Below are 16,270 nucleotides of genomic sequence, written 5' to 3' on the forward strand. Positions count from 1 at the left end.
ATTAAACACTTACTTTTTTTTTTTTTTTCAATAGATCATTAACTACACAGGAAGGTGCCTTGTGAAAGTTTCCAAGTATTACTTAAAATAAAGAACTAAAACGCCAAATACTCCAAATTATTTACTGGAAATCATTTTAAAAGGAAAAGGGATAGGGTGCCAGATATGGAAGAAAAGCTAGAAAACCTAAATGTCTGCTACGAAGAAGTAATGTTCAATACAATCTACATTTATAATTGGATATTTGCAGTGCGTATAGTTGTTGTTGTTTTAATAGCTAGCAGCAGGCTTGTTTGAAGAATTAGCCCAACACAATGGCAAGTCAACTTGCAGGGTAAAGCTGAGGGACAGTGAATGAACTTCTGTGTTTTTTGTTCTTGTATAAGAGCATTTAGATGCCTCTATTTAAGGGGGGAATAACCAGGTGCATTACCCAAATGTTCAGTTACCAGGGACACTCACAGTTGTCGATCCATGGCAATTTCATTGCTGTTTTTTACACAAATCATCGCTTGCAAGCACTGATGTTAAAAACAGAAAAACAGTCTAGTACACAGTGGCTATAAATGCCAAATCAATTTTCAGCAGATAATAAAGTCCATGTTTTACAATCAGCAATGCACTGTTTTACTACCTAAAAATGTAAGCTAATAATATATAGCTCTACTAAATGGAAAATGCAGATACGCTGTTAAAACTTGGGCCGGCTGTGCGAGGATGGATCATGGCTGCAGGGACCTTCTTAAAGCTATGTGTAAGTGTTTTGAAAATATCACATGATGGGGCCATGTGTTAAAAATTACAGCCAGTTAAGTTCTCTGCTAAGAAAAATATGTGGGCAATTTATGAAATGCACTCCAGAATGGAGATGTCTTAAGTAAAACCAGATTTTGAAAACAAACCTTTTTCTTTTCTTTTTCTTTTTCTTTTTTTTTTTGAAACTTGAACTTAAAAAAAAAAAAAAAAGTTCCATGCACATCTGGAGAGCAGGGCCATGGAGAAGGGTGGTCTGACCTCATATTAGCCATCTTCTGAAAGAACAGCACTCTTTCTGAGCTACACGGACTGCGCTCACTTACTGTCCTTTTAAGGAAACAGTCCGGAAAGCTTTTTGTAGGTCAACATATGTTCTTTGATAACATTATACGAAGATTGATTAAAAATATAAACGTTTCAGAGAGCTTGGAGTCATCTCTTGAAACAGTATAATACCCAAGGTGTCTCAGCCTTCTCATAAGAAAACATTTTCCGTTTTTCTTTTCTTAAACTCAGGATCTAGTTATTACAAAGTGACAGGCAGTGTAATGCTATCTCCTTATACTGAATTAAACCATAAACATAATTTAATTGATTTCTTTAAAGCATGCCTGGCCCCTTTTGACTTTTCATAGTCCCTTTTTGTAACAATATGCTACCAACAGCTAAAGCATGTGTTCTAAACAAAACTAAGGCTAGAAACCCCTAAACTGAAGACTTTTGTATCTACCCACCCCCACAGGTTGGTATGTCTTTGAACAAATTCAGCCTGTGCGGATCTGTTTCCAGGCAGTCCCATTTTTATGGAAAAGGTCTGACATCTGAGAATTGTTAATGCAAGTTTGATACAACCAGGAACCAGTTCTGACACATGACCAACCAGTAAATAATAATAAGTGGTGTTAGATATATAGTCAAATGTTAAAAACAGTGTCAACACCAGATTACCTGAAACACATCCTTTTAATCTTCTACCTATAATGTCTTATTTAAAAATATAAAATGTGCCCCAGGTGGTTAAAATTATCCATTAATATAACTACATGTGTATGGCCTAAAATATGCTAAAAACATAGTCCATCCAATAGTAAAGTTTAAAAAGTGCAAACGGGTGTCAAAAATAGCCAAGTATCTTCACTCTGGCACATGCTCACAGTCACAGCTGTTAATATTTTCTCTGCATCCAAGTAAAAGGTTTTCTAACAGTTGATGAGAGAGAGGGGGAGAGAAAGAGAGACTGCCCACACCTCAAGCTTCAGAACCAGACAGATATCAACAACTCAACAGTAAAACAAAACTTATCCATGATTCCAAAACTTTAAAAATAGTTCAATGCATTTTAAATAAAGATACTTTAAAACCAAATAATCCCTTCCCCCTATTATCATTCACAAATGTCTTGGGTTTATTGTGGGGTTTGTTTTAGCAAAACAAAATACAGGTTCTTCAAAATACTGATAAGTCAGATTACTTCACACATGTATGAAGAGCATAAAAACAAAGAAGATTCAAATGATGACATCAAAATCAAACGGAAGTGTTCCAATATCCTGGCGAAATAAAACACACACACACACACACACACACACACACACACACACACACTTTTTCACACTGATTATAAATAAAGAGGGGAGCTTCCGAAGTTCCAATGGCCCTTGACATACCTTGGTCATTGTCTCTTTTGGTAAACTGACTTCCCTCCTATCCCAGCTACATCCACTCCTCATCTACTGAACTAATGAAAAACGGCCGTTCTGTCCCGAAGGCCTCCTGTCTGCACGTATATTAATAGCGACGAGGGTCACAAGACACATCCTAAAGGGGGAAGCATTCTTCAAACAACTGGCAATACCTACACACAACTGTGGCTGCGGAGAACCGCGGATAATGTTTCAAAACACCATCTGCGAGGTGTCGGCGCTCTGGGGCCAGGCACAGCCTCTGCTGCCTGTCCTAGCCAGGCCATGGGCACGGTGTGCCGGCTGGGGGTCTCTCTGCCCGTCCCTGTCCCTGTCCCTTCTGACCGCAGAGGGGCTGCTCCCAGCAGGCACCGCCTGGAGACGAGCAGAGAACCAGCCTTCCCCGGCAGCAGAGCCTTCGCTGGCAGCAACCACAGACAGGAACACGCCGAGGCTCCAAAGATAATATTTTCCCGAGGAAATGGACGTACACTAAATTTCCAGACCCGCGACAGCGTCAGGAATTCGGCAGACTTTTTCTTTTTAATTAAATGATGTCCACGATTTGCCTACGACATCCGAGGACGGTGATCGAGGGCTGAGACTGGAATGATTTGCAGTTCCAAAGCATTCTTTACTTTCTCTAACACAAACAGCTTTAAAAAAAAAAAAGAGAGAGAGAGAGAACAGACCTCATCCCAGGGTTCCGCCATCATCTGACAACTCTCCTCACAGAGGAAATGTCCAGGCTACAAGGCACCGATGACAGGCACGAAATCCAGAACAGGAACAATACTTCTAAGTGGAGCTCCATCCCTCCAGCGAATGGCTTTGGCAGCACATACATGGCTCAGCTTTCGAAACACACCTCCCGGGTTTTTTTAAAAGGAAGGACTCCCACACCCCGTACCCCTGTGTCTAGATCTTGATGGCTCTCTCTCTCTCTCTCTCTCTCTCTCTCTCTCTCTCTCTCTCTCCCTCTCTCTCTCTCTCTCTGTCACCTTCCCTTCCACCTATCACCTCTGCCATCCCCAGCCTCTGCCCCACAGAAGGCACAGCACCCACGGGCAGGAGGCCTCCTCCCTGCCTCCTAACAAGTAAGCGTCCTCCACGTTCCAATCAGAGAGAGGAGGTGCCGCGGGCTCACTCACCCGGCATCCCTGAAGGCGGCGTCCACAGGAGGTGGCTGCCTGCTGCACGCAGCGCCAGCGGAGCTCAGGCCTCGTGTTCTGGAATGAGCGCAGGCGGGGAGAGGACGGCCCTCGGAAGGGGCTGGGGCGGCATGGCCCCAGGCAGGGTGCTGGGCGCGTGCGCCTGCCAGCCAGAGACAGATGGAGAGCTGACACTCCGGGTTGCACTTGAAGCAGAAATGTGGATGATGACAGGAGCACATGTGGCCTTGAACCCAGCCCTGTCTCTCCAGGCAGAACAATGACAGGGATGTGTGTGCAAAGGACCGCAACCGTGGCCTGCCTGCCTCTCCCTCTCTCTCTCTCTTTCTCTCTCTCTCTCTCTCTCTCTCTCAGAAGTTCCAGAGCTCCAAAGAACAGACAGTAAAAAAAAAGCAGAATGATAAGCTAAATGCTGAATAATTCATTCGCCGCCACCCCCAGCCAGTTACCAGTTAACCCTTCTTTTGCCAAAAGAATGACAAGGAGACTTGGGCCCCCCAATAAACGACTTCTCTTCACCTTCTCATCATGGTGAACTACGTTGAAAAAACAAACACAAAAATCATAGGCACAAACTTCAAAGTTTGTTTATGCAACTGAAAATCCAAAACAGGGCAAAAACGTATTTATAAGACTTTGCCTAGGGTGCCAGCTCATCCTACGGAACAGAGTATCAGAATCCTTCCTTTTGTCAGCTTCTCAGGGGTACGTGTGAAACAGAGCGCTCTCGAAACAGAAGCAGGTCACTTCTATTTTACTCGCGTGCTTTTAACCCCCTGTGGTCCCTGTGCTGAGACGCTCCAAACACTGTCAGCTCACTCTCCTGTATTCTGCGGAGAGAGATCCCTGGGAAATGAAAACAAAATCTTCACAGGAAAAAAAGGGAGGGGGGCGCTTTTCAAAAGCTGAACAATCCTGTCCTTCTGGTTTATTATTATTATTATTATTATTATTATTATTATTGCTCACCCTTCAACGCTGCTCCTTCCCATGAATGACACATACCCAGCCCAGTTCAATGGACTCTTCCCCATTAAGCTCTAATGGACACCATGATATATAAAACGACAAGGCTTTGTTATAGTGCTTTATCTAAAGCTGGCTATTTTCCTCTCAGCAGTCCCTCTTTAGTCCTTTGTAAAACATCCCTGCCTCACAGGAAAAACATACGCCTGTCTGCCTTGCGGGCTTTCCTTCCCTAAACGCACAAAAAAATGCCAGGCAGGAGGAAAACACTGTTCTCCTCTCAAACCCTCCCTCACTTCTGCCCTGGCACAATCCGTTCCCAGGTTTGTATTTGTTTTTAACAACGGGGCAGGCACGTGAGGAGACAGAGAGATGCCTCCTCCCGTTTTCCTTCCCAATGTCTGTTCCACCCACTATAAACACACAAACAACTCTGCCCAGGAGCCTCTGACAAGCCTGCAAGTTCAAGGAACATGGCAGATGGGGTCATCCCCTTTAACTCTTGCCATCCCTTCACCGCCTTCCTCTGCTTATTCTACCCTTTCCACATGCTTTTAAGCTTTGTCAGCTAGATTTCCCCCCACCCCCTCCTTGGGGCCTCAAAGAAATCATAAAAGCCCATCTGAAAACACGGGCAGCGACTCTGACTTCTACCTACTCGCCATGCCTACACTTCTCGGCAAGAGTGCACAGAACCTGTTTCAGAGCATACACCCTGCAAACATACGCCACCTACGCGCACACACCCTGCAGACCCTGAAGAGGAGTCATCGTTAGTAAACGGCGTCAATCCCTAAGAACTTCTACAGCCCCCCAAATACTGCACCCTAGAAGCGCTGCTGCCTCTGGTGAACCCCTCAAAATCCATCACTGTCAGGGACAACCTGTGAAAAGACTATAATTCGTAATGATGACTGCGTTCTGTCACGAGTAGTGTACTGCACCCTATTTATGGGGCCAATCTTTTTGTTCATCTTAGTTAGATGTCACTTGTAATGAGGTTCTGTGTAATGGATTTCAGGATAGTTAAGCACCAAGCGCAAACATTCTTATGACAGAGAGTTTTCTAGCAGGCATGAGAGTGATAATTAAGGCCTGCAGTAAGGGCCTTTCTGGAATCCAGCATCCTCAATCTGTATATCTTCACTTTTAAAAAAGAGTGTTTTTTTAAAGCCACTCAATGATTTTTTTTTTTTTTAATACTTTTACCTATGTTAGAAAGAAAACATTTTCACAGTGGGAAACCCAACCTTTCATCGATATGCACAGTGAATCACTCCCGAAATAGAAAATCGTACGACAAAAATGCATTACACTTTAAGGAAACTGGATGATATCCGGTTTTAAAACTAGGTCTTAATATCGGTACACTGCAAGCCGCTAAACCATAGCTCAGAAAATTGAACTTCCATATGCCGTGTGATTATGTATCTTTCCTATGTGTAAAAAAGCTTTTTAAGCTGTTATCTGACTACAGTAATTGCCACTTTAAATTGATCCACGTCAACAAAACCTGGATCCCCGGAGATTCTCACCTAGAAATCTGATTGCAGAGAGGGCCTAACTGAATGTGTGTGCATCGGAGACTAGTTCAGCATTTTCTCCAGGAACCAGCTTCTTCTTCTTGCTCTTTAATCCATGGAGGCGAGCAAAAGCAGCAACCCTATTTGGCAGTTCACCTTGAACATGGACACCTGCACACACAGTTCTGTATAGTCACTTAGACAAAAATAACTTCCCCTTCAATAAAAAAACACACACAAAAAAACCAAAACATAAGCATATACGAGCCAAGAGCTCTAACGTCCAAATGGTATAATAAAAATGGACAATCAATAACATGACAAATGCATTTATGTACGTGCATGGGGGACAGGCAGCGCGGGGGTGGGGGTGGAATCTGAATTGCAAAAGTTTTCTCCAGTACGAAACACAGTCCTGCATCTCCACTAGAAATCGTATTTTTAAAAGTTAGATATATTCCAGGCAATCACAAGGGATACATGGCTGGCCAGTTAAGCACTTCCTCAGGAAGGCCATGCCAGTAGGCTGTCTTTTCATTAAAAACACAAAGCATTTTTAAGGCCAATTCGTTCAAGCGAGTCACCCAACTTGGTACATATTCCAACCTGGTACATTTAGTCAACACCTGAACGCCGGGCTTTGCCAATAAATTGACATCATTCTCTAGAAAGGCATTATGGACTTGGATGCCTCCAAGGCAGCGGTTCTCAACCTGCGGGTCGCGACCCCTTTGGGGGTCGAACGACCCTTTCACCGGGGTCGCCTAAGACCATCGGAAAACACATATATAATTACATACCGGCTTTGCGATGAATCGCTGTGCTTTCATTATGTTCAATGTGGAACCATGAAAACACATCCTGCAGATCAGATATTTACATGACGATTCTTAACAGCAGCAACATGACAGTGATGCAGTAGCCAGGCAAATAATGTTATGGCTGGGGGTCCCCACCCCATGAGGGACTGGATGAAAGGGGCGCGGCGCGAGGAAGGCTGAGAACCGCTGTTCCAAGGCGTTTTTCACTTCTTTCCAAAACAGGGGAGCCCTGGCGTAGGCGGACGTCATTTTCCTTTGTTCAAAACCTGACTTCCCAGTAAGGTCCAGCGGCCTATCCAAATCGTCTGCAATTCCTGAAAGCTCTCTACACCAGGGAAGGCAGAGTTCGCCTTACAGCCTTCCCACAGGTTTTCTCACCTTTCCTCTCCGCGTCTCGCAGGCTGTGACTTCACACAGTGGGTATTAAGTGAGTTAATTCCAAGGAGCTGAAACCTCATTGATCCTAATTGAAAGCAATACACCCAACCAAATACTTTCCTACCCCATCTGCTCTGGCCTGCCACCAGCTATTCAATACAAGAGAATTAATAGTTTCAGATATTCTAACTGACCCAATAAAGGCACTCATGTAAGCGGGGCTGCATTAACAACGCGAAAAAGGGGGCAAGACGGGTTCAAGCGGAGCATTTTCCTCCTAGTTGCCTGCAACAAAGCTGAAGAAGGCGGATTCTGACTTTTTATGTGCAAGACTTGATAAACTGAATGAGAAGGCACTCGGTGACCAGCCAGCGGGCACTGATGAATGGTCATTAGGGCCCCCCTGCTCTTGGAGGAGACTCCGCCGCCAAGTGGCACACCCGCTTGAAAAGGGGGGACGCGCTCATGTCCAGATTTCTCTACTGGCTGGTTCCACTTTCAATCTCAGACCACTGGCCACCAAATGAGGCTGACATGTTGGAAAATAATGTTTTATGGGCCAGTGGTAAAAAATAAAATGGAGGCATTAGCTCTGCTTTCAAATTCAAATCTGCTAGATTTGTCAGCCCCCAAAGGTTTGGATTTTCCACCCAGCTGGAAGCTATTAGTGCTTTCTAAAGGCATCCCACTGGCAGGGCAAACCTGCCCAACTTGTGAGCTGTTGGGCTACGGGGAGGTGGACCTCTCTTTGAGATGATTTCCTAACTTCTCCTCACTTTGGCAGTCAATTAAAGAGATACAACCCCTAATAAAAAATGCACACTAATTTGTTTGGAAACTGTACGAAATAAAGGCCATAACGAATTGTCTCATGACAAAGATAAATGCAATCATGTTGTGTCTACAAGAAAACATAGCTTATGTGTTAGTTAAGAAATCAGAGGAATGGGGGGGGGGGGGGGGGGGGAAAGCCGGAAAGGTCATTAAAGTATTTCATCAAGGTAAGAAAATGGCTATCTATTAATTAAGCTTCTTCCTATAAATGTCTGTTAAAAACAACTTAGACACTTTCCCTCTGTTTCCTTCAAATACCCTTCCTTTGAGGAAATGACTGGCCAGCACTTGCGCCTCCTCAACTTTGAACCGGTCCACAAAAGAGCTCACAAGAACTTGGCTTAAATGACAAAAGAACAGAGACATGGTTGCCATTTTAAAAACTCTGAAGGGTGTCTACACATTATGGGGCCAAAGGGTTATATAGGGCTGCCCAGGAGGCCTCAGGGCTAGCAACAAGATGGAACCTGCCAGCTAGATAGAGGGAACGTGTCTTAATAGGCGATTATACCAGACATCACAGAAGCAGACAAGCTTCGGTGCTTGGGTCATCGGCAAGCTAGTGACAAAAGCACCATCCAACACAGTGCACCACGTAGGCCATACTGGACGGTCTGTCAAGGAACCCTAATCTACGGGGGCAAGTGGCAGGTTCAGAGCTAGGAGTCAGGACCCTTCCTGTCACCTGTGACATGTCAAACCGGATGGTGGCGGAGGTCACTGTGATTCCTGTATCTTCCTCAGTTAAAGTACGTTAATAGTGTGATCTGAACTGTAATTTGAAGGTTCCAGCCATAACATATTTGATAAATCATAATGATTTCCTAAACGGAAAACCTGAAGTCTCTGTATTTTTCCATCCTCAATGTGTCAGAATAAAAATGTCATAGTATTTCAACAATTTTTCGAGCAACATACTTGATTTTTTTTACCTCTGGTTGAAGTGTACTTTTCTGTATTTCATAGGGAAAATTATTTCCTCTACTTTGAATGAGAAGATATGCATTAGTACATTTAAGTATGCAGGGTAAATTGGTATGTATTTATGCAAAATAAGATGTTTAAGATAAATATCATGTGCTAGAAATAAGCTAAATCTATATATTTAATTATTATGAATTGTTTCTGACAGTGTCAATGCCTTTAAACTATTATAATATATTGTGGTTCTTTTCCAACAACAATTTTTTTTTTTTAATTTTTGTTGATTTCAGAAAGGAAGGGCAAGGGGGAGAGAGAGAGAAACATCTATGATGAGAGATAATCATTGATCGCCTGCCTCCTGCGTGCCCCCTACTGGGGATCAAGCCTGCAAACCCGGGCATGTGCCCTTGACTGGAATCAAACCCGGGACCTTCAGTCCACAGGCAGACGCTCTATCCACTAAGCCAAACCAGCTAGGGCCCAGCAACAACTTTTGGTTTTCAATATCTAATACTCAAAAAAAATTCTGAAATGTTATAATAGATCTAACACTTGCCTTGATTGACTGTTTTATTATTTAGATACAAACTTCAGACCTGCTAATAGTATTCACTACAGATTACACCATATGCGCCAGCAAAGGGTTAAATTATTTGTAAACTTTTAAAGCGTAACACTTCCTTCGGTTATCAACAAGGCTGAACACTAGCTCTATTAACTCTGTTTCTTCAAACAAAAGGATTTTCCTTAAAAAAAGCCATCTGAAGTACACACTGGCATGTCAATCTGCAAACAGGTTGGCATTTATAACTTCCTCCTATTTTTTATGGCTATAAAAATCACTCGGGTAATAGAAAGGACACCCTAACTCCACATCCCTTAGCCATCTGACAAGGACTGTAACACGGAATGAAAAAACCTTTGTTTCAATGTCACCACCTCCCCGTCCTGACGAATGGCGAGTCAGTTTTGTGAAAAAGCGAGGGGGGTGGCGTATGCTCCAATGAACTTTCCCTCCTCTCAGCACCAGAGACAAAACCTGCAGCTCTGCTCTGGGCAGCAGCCATCTGGACCGCTCTCCCCACACGCCCAGCCCACACCCCACTGCGGGCGGCAGGGGAGGGGCCGGGGAGCTCTGTGGGGCTATTTATGACAGACCAATTCCACATTTTCTGCTTGTAGGCTTGCAACAATAAACGCTAATGAGGACCGTGCATGACAATTTTAAAGACAATAAAAAGGTCTCCACGTCTCTTGCATTAGGAAGACACTGTTTGCAAAACGTCACCTTCTGTTCCAGAGCTGCTCTAGTCGAAAGGAGAGAGAAATACATAAATAACCTCTGCAAGACAATAAGGTGATCAGCGCACAACTGAATCCTTAAGATTTCCACAGAAAGAGGTCTGTGTAAGCCCATGGAACAACAGACTTCATCACCCCTATGGACAGCCCAGTCAATCTCTCTACCTTCTGTGGACACAGAGCTGCTAAACACTGATTGTTTTGGAGCCTGGGAATTCTAAGAGTACCAGTTGCCCCACCCCCCCAAAAAAAATTATAATAACCATCACACTTCGACATCATATACAACATGCCACAGACCTTTAAATAAATGTCAATGCAAAATTGGCCTCTTCTGATAACACCTATCATTAAATATAATGCAATAGTTCTAGGTGGTGAACTTATCCATCGTGTTTATTTCCTTTTTTTATTTTTCTTTATTTTCCAAATCTTTTCTTTTTTTCTATTTTCCAAATGAGCATGTGTCACATTTTGAACCAGAAAAAAAAGAATAAATATTCATTTCCATGCACTGGAAAAATTGAACAAAGACACCAATGTTTTGACCTCAACTGGAATTAAACTATTTTACACAGCAACAAAAATAAAACAAAAGATTTATGTTCCTATAAACGTGTGTAAAGGGGATTCTTTTCATTAACAGGAATTAAAACACTTTCAACAAAATCCACCAGGTGGAGCAAATACACAGCAATAAAATAAAACTCCCAGGATTTTTCCATCAGATATTTTTTTTACAGGCCCTTTATCTCTCACAAACTCTCCACTTCTATCTCTCCACTCTGCAAATTAGGAATATCTATGCACACACACTAATTTGCCATGTTTATAAACAAATTCAAGCTTGCTCAAAAATGATTCTTGGCTACCGTGGGTTCCATTTCAAATTTTCATTCCAAAATGAATGAAAATGCACACATACTAATTTGCCACATTTATCAACAAATTCAAACTTACTAAAAATGATTCTTAGCGACCATGAATTGATTCCATTATAAATTTTCACTTTAAAATGAATGCTTTCTTTGTTCAAATAACACCCAGTACAGTATATTTGCCTTTATAACAACATAATTTTTAAAATTAATGTTTCACTCCACCCCTGCTGGGTTTCATCAGGCGTGCCTCACTCCTCCCTACCCAACAAGGCCAGGCAGAAGAGGGTTTGATGCTGTATATTCTGAAATGCACCAAACAGTTGTGAAAACCTGTACATCTCAACTTAATTCCCTTACTCTGTATGGAAACTTCAATTCCCACTCTTACTACTTATTAAAATTATTCTTAACTGTAGATACCAAAATCTTATTAAATTTTTGGAATACTGTGACCTTTTTGTGTTCTATCAAAATGTCCCGTTTTCATTCCTGCTGGTAAATTGCCACAAGTCTGCAATTCCTAAAAGAATTTGGTATTGTCCTAGCGGCCCCGTGGTCGGCAAACCACAGCTCGTGAGCCACATGCGGCTCTTTGGCCCCTTGAGTGTGGCTCTTCCACAAAATACCACGTGCGGGCGCGCACGTACAGTGCGATTGAAACCTTGTGGCCCATGCACAGAAGTCGGTATTTTGTGGAAGAGCCACACTCAAGGGGCCAAAGAGCCGCATGTGGCTCGCAAGCCGCGGTTTGCCGAGCCGCAGTTTGCCGACCACTGCTAGCCAGTTGGCTCTGTGGATAGAGGGTAGGCCTGCAAACTGAAGGGTCCCAGGTTCGATTCCAGTCAAGGGCACTGGATCCCCAGTAGGGGGCATGCAGGGTGTAGCAAATCAATGATTCTCTCATCATTGATGTTTCTCTCTCTCTCTCTCCCTTTTTCTCAGAAATCAATAAAAACATATTTTAAAAAAAAATAATTTGGTGCTTTCCTTCTCTTTTCGACTAGAGTAATTCACTTCCTCCCACTCTCTTCTCCCACAGATCTGACTTTTCCTTGCCATTTCACTCCACACTTACATGCAGGCACTCGGAACTAGGCACCGACACCATCTTCTGGTTCATATTTTCTTCTTTAATTCCTGGTGCCACCTGCAAGCGTCACTCTCTCCATTCGCTTTTGAAGTCCTCCATGCTTTTCTCACATTATACACTCTCTGCTGCCAAGTCTTAATGCTCCAAATGGCGCCGATGTGACTTCACTTAGGAAAGCTCCAGTTAGCTCGAACGAGGAAGATAATTGGGGCTTAAAAATGGGGAAACCCAGTCTTCCCGTGGAAGGCACCAGATAGGAATGCTGACTGTGGCTTAAGATGTATTTATGTTTTCTTCTCTCCTACTGATTCTGAGGTTGAAAAGAGAAATACAATGAAAGAAATGCAGCCGGCTGATCCATAAATAAACACACGCACCCAGAGCCACTGAGGACACCCAGAGCCGCTCATGGCAGAGCCACTGAGTGCAGAACAGGCCGTGGCGATGCCACCCCATCACAAGACACACACACACACCAGGCGAAGCCAAGTATTTACATGTCTATTCACTTTTCACTGAAGGGGTACACAGATACAGAAACTACGGACCTTACCTTTATAACTATAATACAGAAAGAAGCTTTTAGAGTAATCCCTACCAAACTCTTCCCTGCGAAGTCCAATTCCTTTATTCGATGCAAAGAATGGGATCAATCCCTGGACCGGGGCTCATGCACACGTGAAGGTACCTGCTGCTCTTTCCGTGCCCATAACCCCTAGGAACAATGGGGCGCAGGTATGTGCGCCTAGAGCAGTGGTTCTCAGCCTTCCTAATGCCGCGACCCTTTCATACAGTTCCTCATGTTGTGGTGACCCCCAACCATAAAATTATTTTCGTTGCTACTTCATCACTGTAATGTTGCTACTGTTATGAATCGTCATGTAAATATCTGATATGCAGGATGTATTTTCATTGTTACACATTGAACATAACTAAAGCATAGTGATTAATCACAAAAACAATATGTAATTATATATGTGTTTTCCGATGGTCTTAGGCGACCCCTGTGAAAGGGTCGTTCAACCCCCCAAGTGGTCGCGACCCACAGGTTGAGAACCGCTGGCCTAGAGGCTAATGCCCTTTAGTATGCATGACAGAACCCTAACGAAGTGGTAGAAAACCCAAATCACTGCGCGTGTCATCGCGCTTTCCCTCCCCTTTGCAAGAAGCCCACCCCCACCAACGAACCCCCGTGCCCCCTTCACCCCCAGTTTGGACTTTCAATCAGCCCGCAAAGTGGATAAAGACCCTGAGAGGTTTCCTCTTGGTCAAGGTAACATCTTGGCTATTCTCTGGGAATCTCCCAAATGGTTCCACCTCCAAGCATCCCTCCGAGTTATCCTGTACCCCCTCAAACTGGCCACGCACCCCTTTCCAAACAGGGTATCTCACCACCCCCAGCTTCACCCAAGGGTGGGGCCCTCCCCCAGCAAAGGTCCAAGTTCATCTTCAAATTCCGAGGAGAGAAAAATAGCCCCGGCCTTAAAAGTTCTATCACCTTTGTTTCAAGATGGACTATCTTATTTTTTTTAACATGTTAATTTTCCAAAACTGCCTCCTGAAAAACCACCTTTAAATTACTGTTTCCATCCTGAACTAGTAGAACTATTAGTGAGTCTGACCCCCAAAAAACAGCACATGTAGAATGTTATGGAACAAGAATTAGGAAAAGAGGAGCCGTTAACCAAGGCCAGCCCTCTGCTGGTTAATGCCTATGGCTGTCGATAAAGACCCTGTTCCACAGCAAGGCCAGAGTGTAAAATGCAAGAGCCAAATTTTTAGAGCCATTTGAACAAATTAAAAACTACCTGTCAGTGAATCTAGAAGGAGGGAGCAGGGGCACAGGCTGGCAGAACCTACAATCCCAGCCCAAGGCCTCTGGCACACCATGCCTCCAGGGAGAAAGAAGTCCGGGGCGGGGCTGGCCTTGCAGGAGCGCCAGGCGGCTGCGAGGGATACTGGCTTTGGCTGGTCACACACTCGCAGGCGGCCTGTTTTGCTCTTCAGGTAATTAAACAAGGAAGCAGGGCTGCCGAGTCTGAGTCTGACCCCAAAGCTGCGGCTCCAGGGTTCTGCATATCAACTTCCGCAAGGACTGCCTGGAGCATCAACAGAATGTCTCTCTCTCTCTCTCTCTCTCTCTCTCTCTCTCTCTCTCTCTCTAATTTCCTCCTCCCCCTCTTTCTAAATCTGACCCAGAAACAAATCCTCCAACAAAAACATCCATAGAAAGGTCTGAATCTATTTGTAATAAAAAAAACCTCAATGCTGTTCCCTTCCAAATTTTAAAAAGCAAAAATATTACCCACATGGCAGGAACTTCGTAAAAATTCATACATAACAAATCTATGTAAAGCACTGCATCTTAATCAAGATGAATTATTCAAAGAAAAGAATACCGATATAATCATCATTTTTTTTTATTTAGCACGTGCCTGCTTAAAGTGGGATTCAACATCAAAAAAGCTCCCCAAGCCTAAGTAATTCTGAGAGTCCGGTTCACAAATTAAACACTTGTTGTGTTGTGTCATTAATATTGTTCTTTTTCAGTTTCGATCACGGGCATTATGGCAAGCAAATGCTACCCATGATCTGATTTATGACATTTCTTCAAAAATCTTAATTTGAACAAAACTCTAAAATATTTCCTGTGTACAAAGAAAGTCACCAATAAAACTCAGAAATATATATATATATATATATAAAAATCCCTTAAAAGATTAAAGGGTAGCTGTGGTATATTACATATATGCACCTCCAGATTAGAATCATATAAACAATATATTCTTCCTTCATCTCAAAATCCATAGAGTAAAATATTGGCTGAAAGAGATAGAGACCAAAAGGGAGAGGGATACAAAAGCGTGCCTGCCCGCCTGTGTTCAACACAAAGAACATGAAATGAAAACAACTGGCACGCTGCCAAATTCCTATAGAGGCAAAGAGATTCAAATAAATTGATTTCACGCATCACATTGACCCGAGATCAGTGTGCAGTGCTCCGATGAGCTCAGAGCTCCATGTGGGGTAAAGCCCATTAGTGCTACCAGACCCTCAAACATGACCAAGAAAAACCATGAATAAATGCAGAGGCTCTGAAAGCCAGCACTCCTCCTTGAGAAAAACAACTTTCTTCTTTTCCTAGGAAATGCACCAATATTTACAGGTGCACAGCATCATCTAAATTACCTTTATTTTTTTAAAAAAAAAAAATACCCTTCTTAAAAATCCAAATGTGGCTCTCGAAACACAGACATTTCTATAAACGGGTCTTAGGCAAACATCCCATCCTAGGATATGAACATAAACGTTACTTTGCAACCCGTTTCCTCTGACATAATTGCCTCCCATGCTATTCCCTCTGCATCTTCCAGGCAACCAGTGGATCATTTTGTTTTAATATGTCAAATATTGGCCATCACCCCTGGCTGACCCAAATCCGCCCACCCCGCCCAAGGCCACCCATTCCAGGAAAACAGCCTCAACCCTCCTTCGGGAGTGCCCAGCGCCGTGCAAATGTGGGGCACGATTTAAAACGCTGGCGGGAAACACAGGAGGGTTCTCCCTTTGTCAGCTTTCCCCGAAGCTGGTGGCTGCCCCTCGGCAGCGTTTCCTCCTGGGCCTCCCGATCCGGCGGGCCTGTCCCTGGGGACTTCCACCTGACGTCACCCTCGCCATAGAGACTCTCTGGGGCCACTCCAGGCCATTCTCACTTACAGCCCGAACCGTTCAACTCCAGAGTGCTTGGCTTTTTCTGCCTCCCAAATTACAACCCCAGGAACCCAATGGATTCCAGGTGTTTGCAAATTTAAAGTATGTGATTTCTGTTTTCTACTTCTTGGGTACACTTGAGTCTGAACCCCCTATTTCTATATACCCATTACTATGACAAAAAGGAAGAAAAATCAGAGGGGTAATTTTTCAATGCCACATTAAAAAAA

At 43.6% G+C, this 16,270-nt stretch overlaps 1 protein-coding gene across 3 annotated transcripts in view; it reads right to left on the minus strand.

The window, feature by feature from the left end:
- RUNX1T1 (RUNX1 partner transcriptional co-repressor 1) overlaps positions 1-16,270 on the minus strand; it is a 153,499-nt gene that overhangs the window by 103,820 nt on the left and 33,409 nt on the right. The window contains exon 1 of one of the 3 annotated variants that reach the window (XM_036337782.1): positions 3,590-3,822. The exons of 1 other annotated variant lie outside the window; for it this stretch is intronic. In XM_036337782.1, the coding sequence (XP_036193675.1) occupies positions 3,590-3,596 (7 nt within the window). In that variant the 5' untranslated portion in view covers positions 3,597-3,822. Of the gene's footprint in view, positions 1-3,130; positions 3,371-3,589; positions 3,823-16,270 lie in introns of those variants that run through there. One more of the 3 variants, XM_036337783.1, reaches the window with a different exon arrangement.

Source organism: Myotis myotis, unplaced genomic scaffold (genome assembly GCF_014108235.1).
Source record: "Myotis myotis isolate mMyoMyo1 unplaced genomic scaffold, mMyoMyo1.p scaffold_m19_p_16, whole genome shotgun sequence".
Taxonomy (NCBI): domain Eukaryota; kingdom Metazoa; phylum Chordata; class Mammalia; order Chiroptera; family Vespertilionidae; genus Myotis; species Myotis myotis.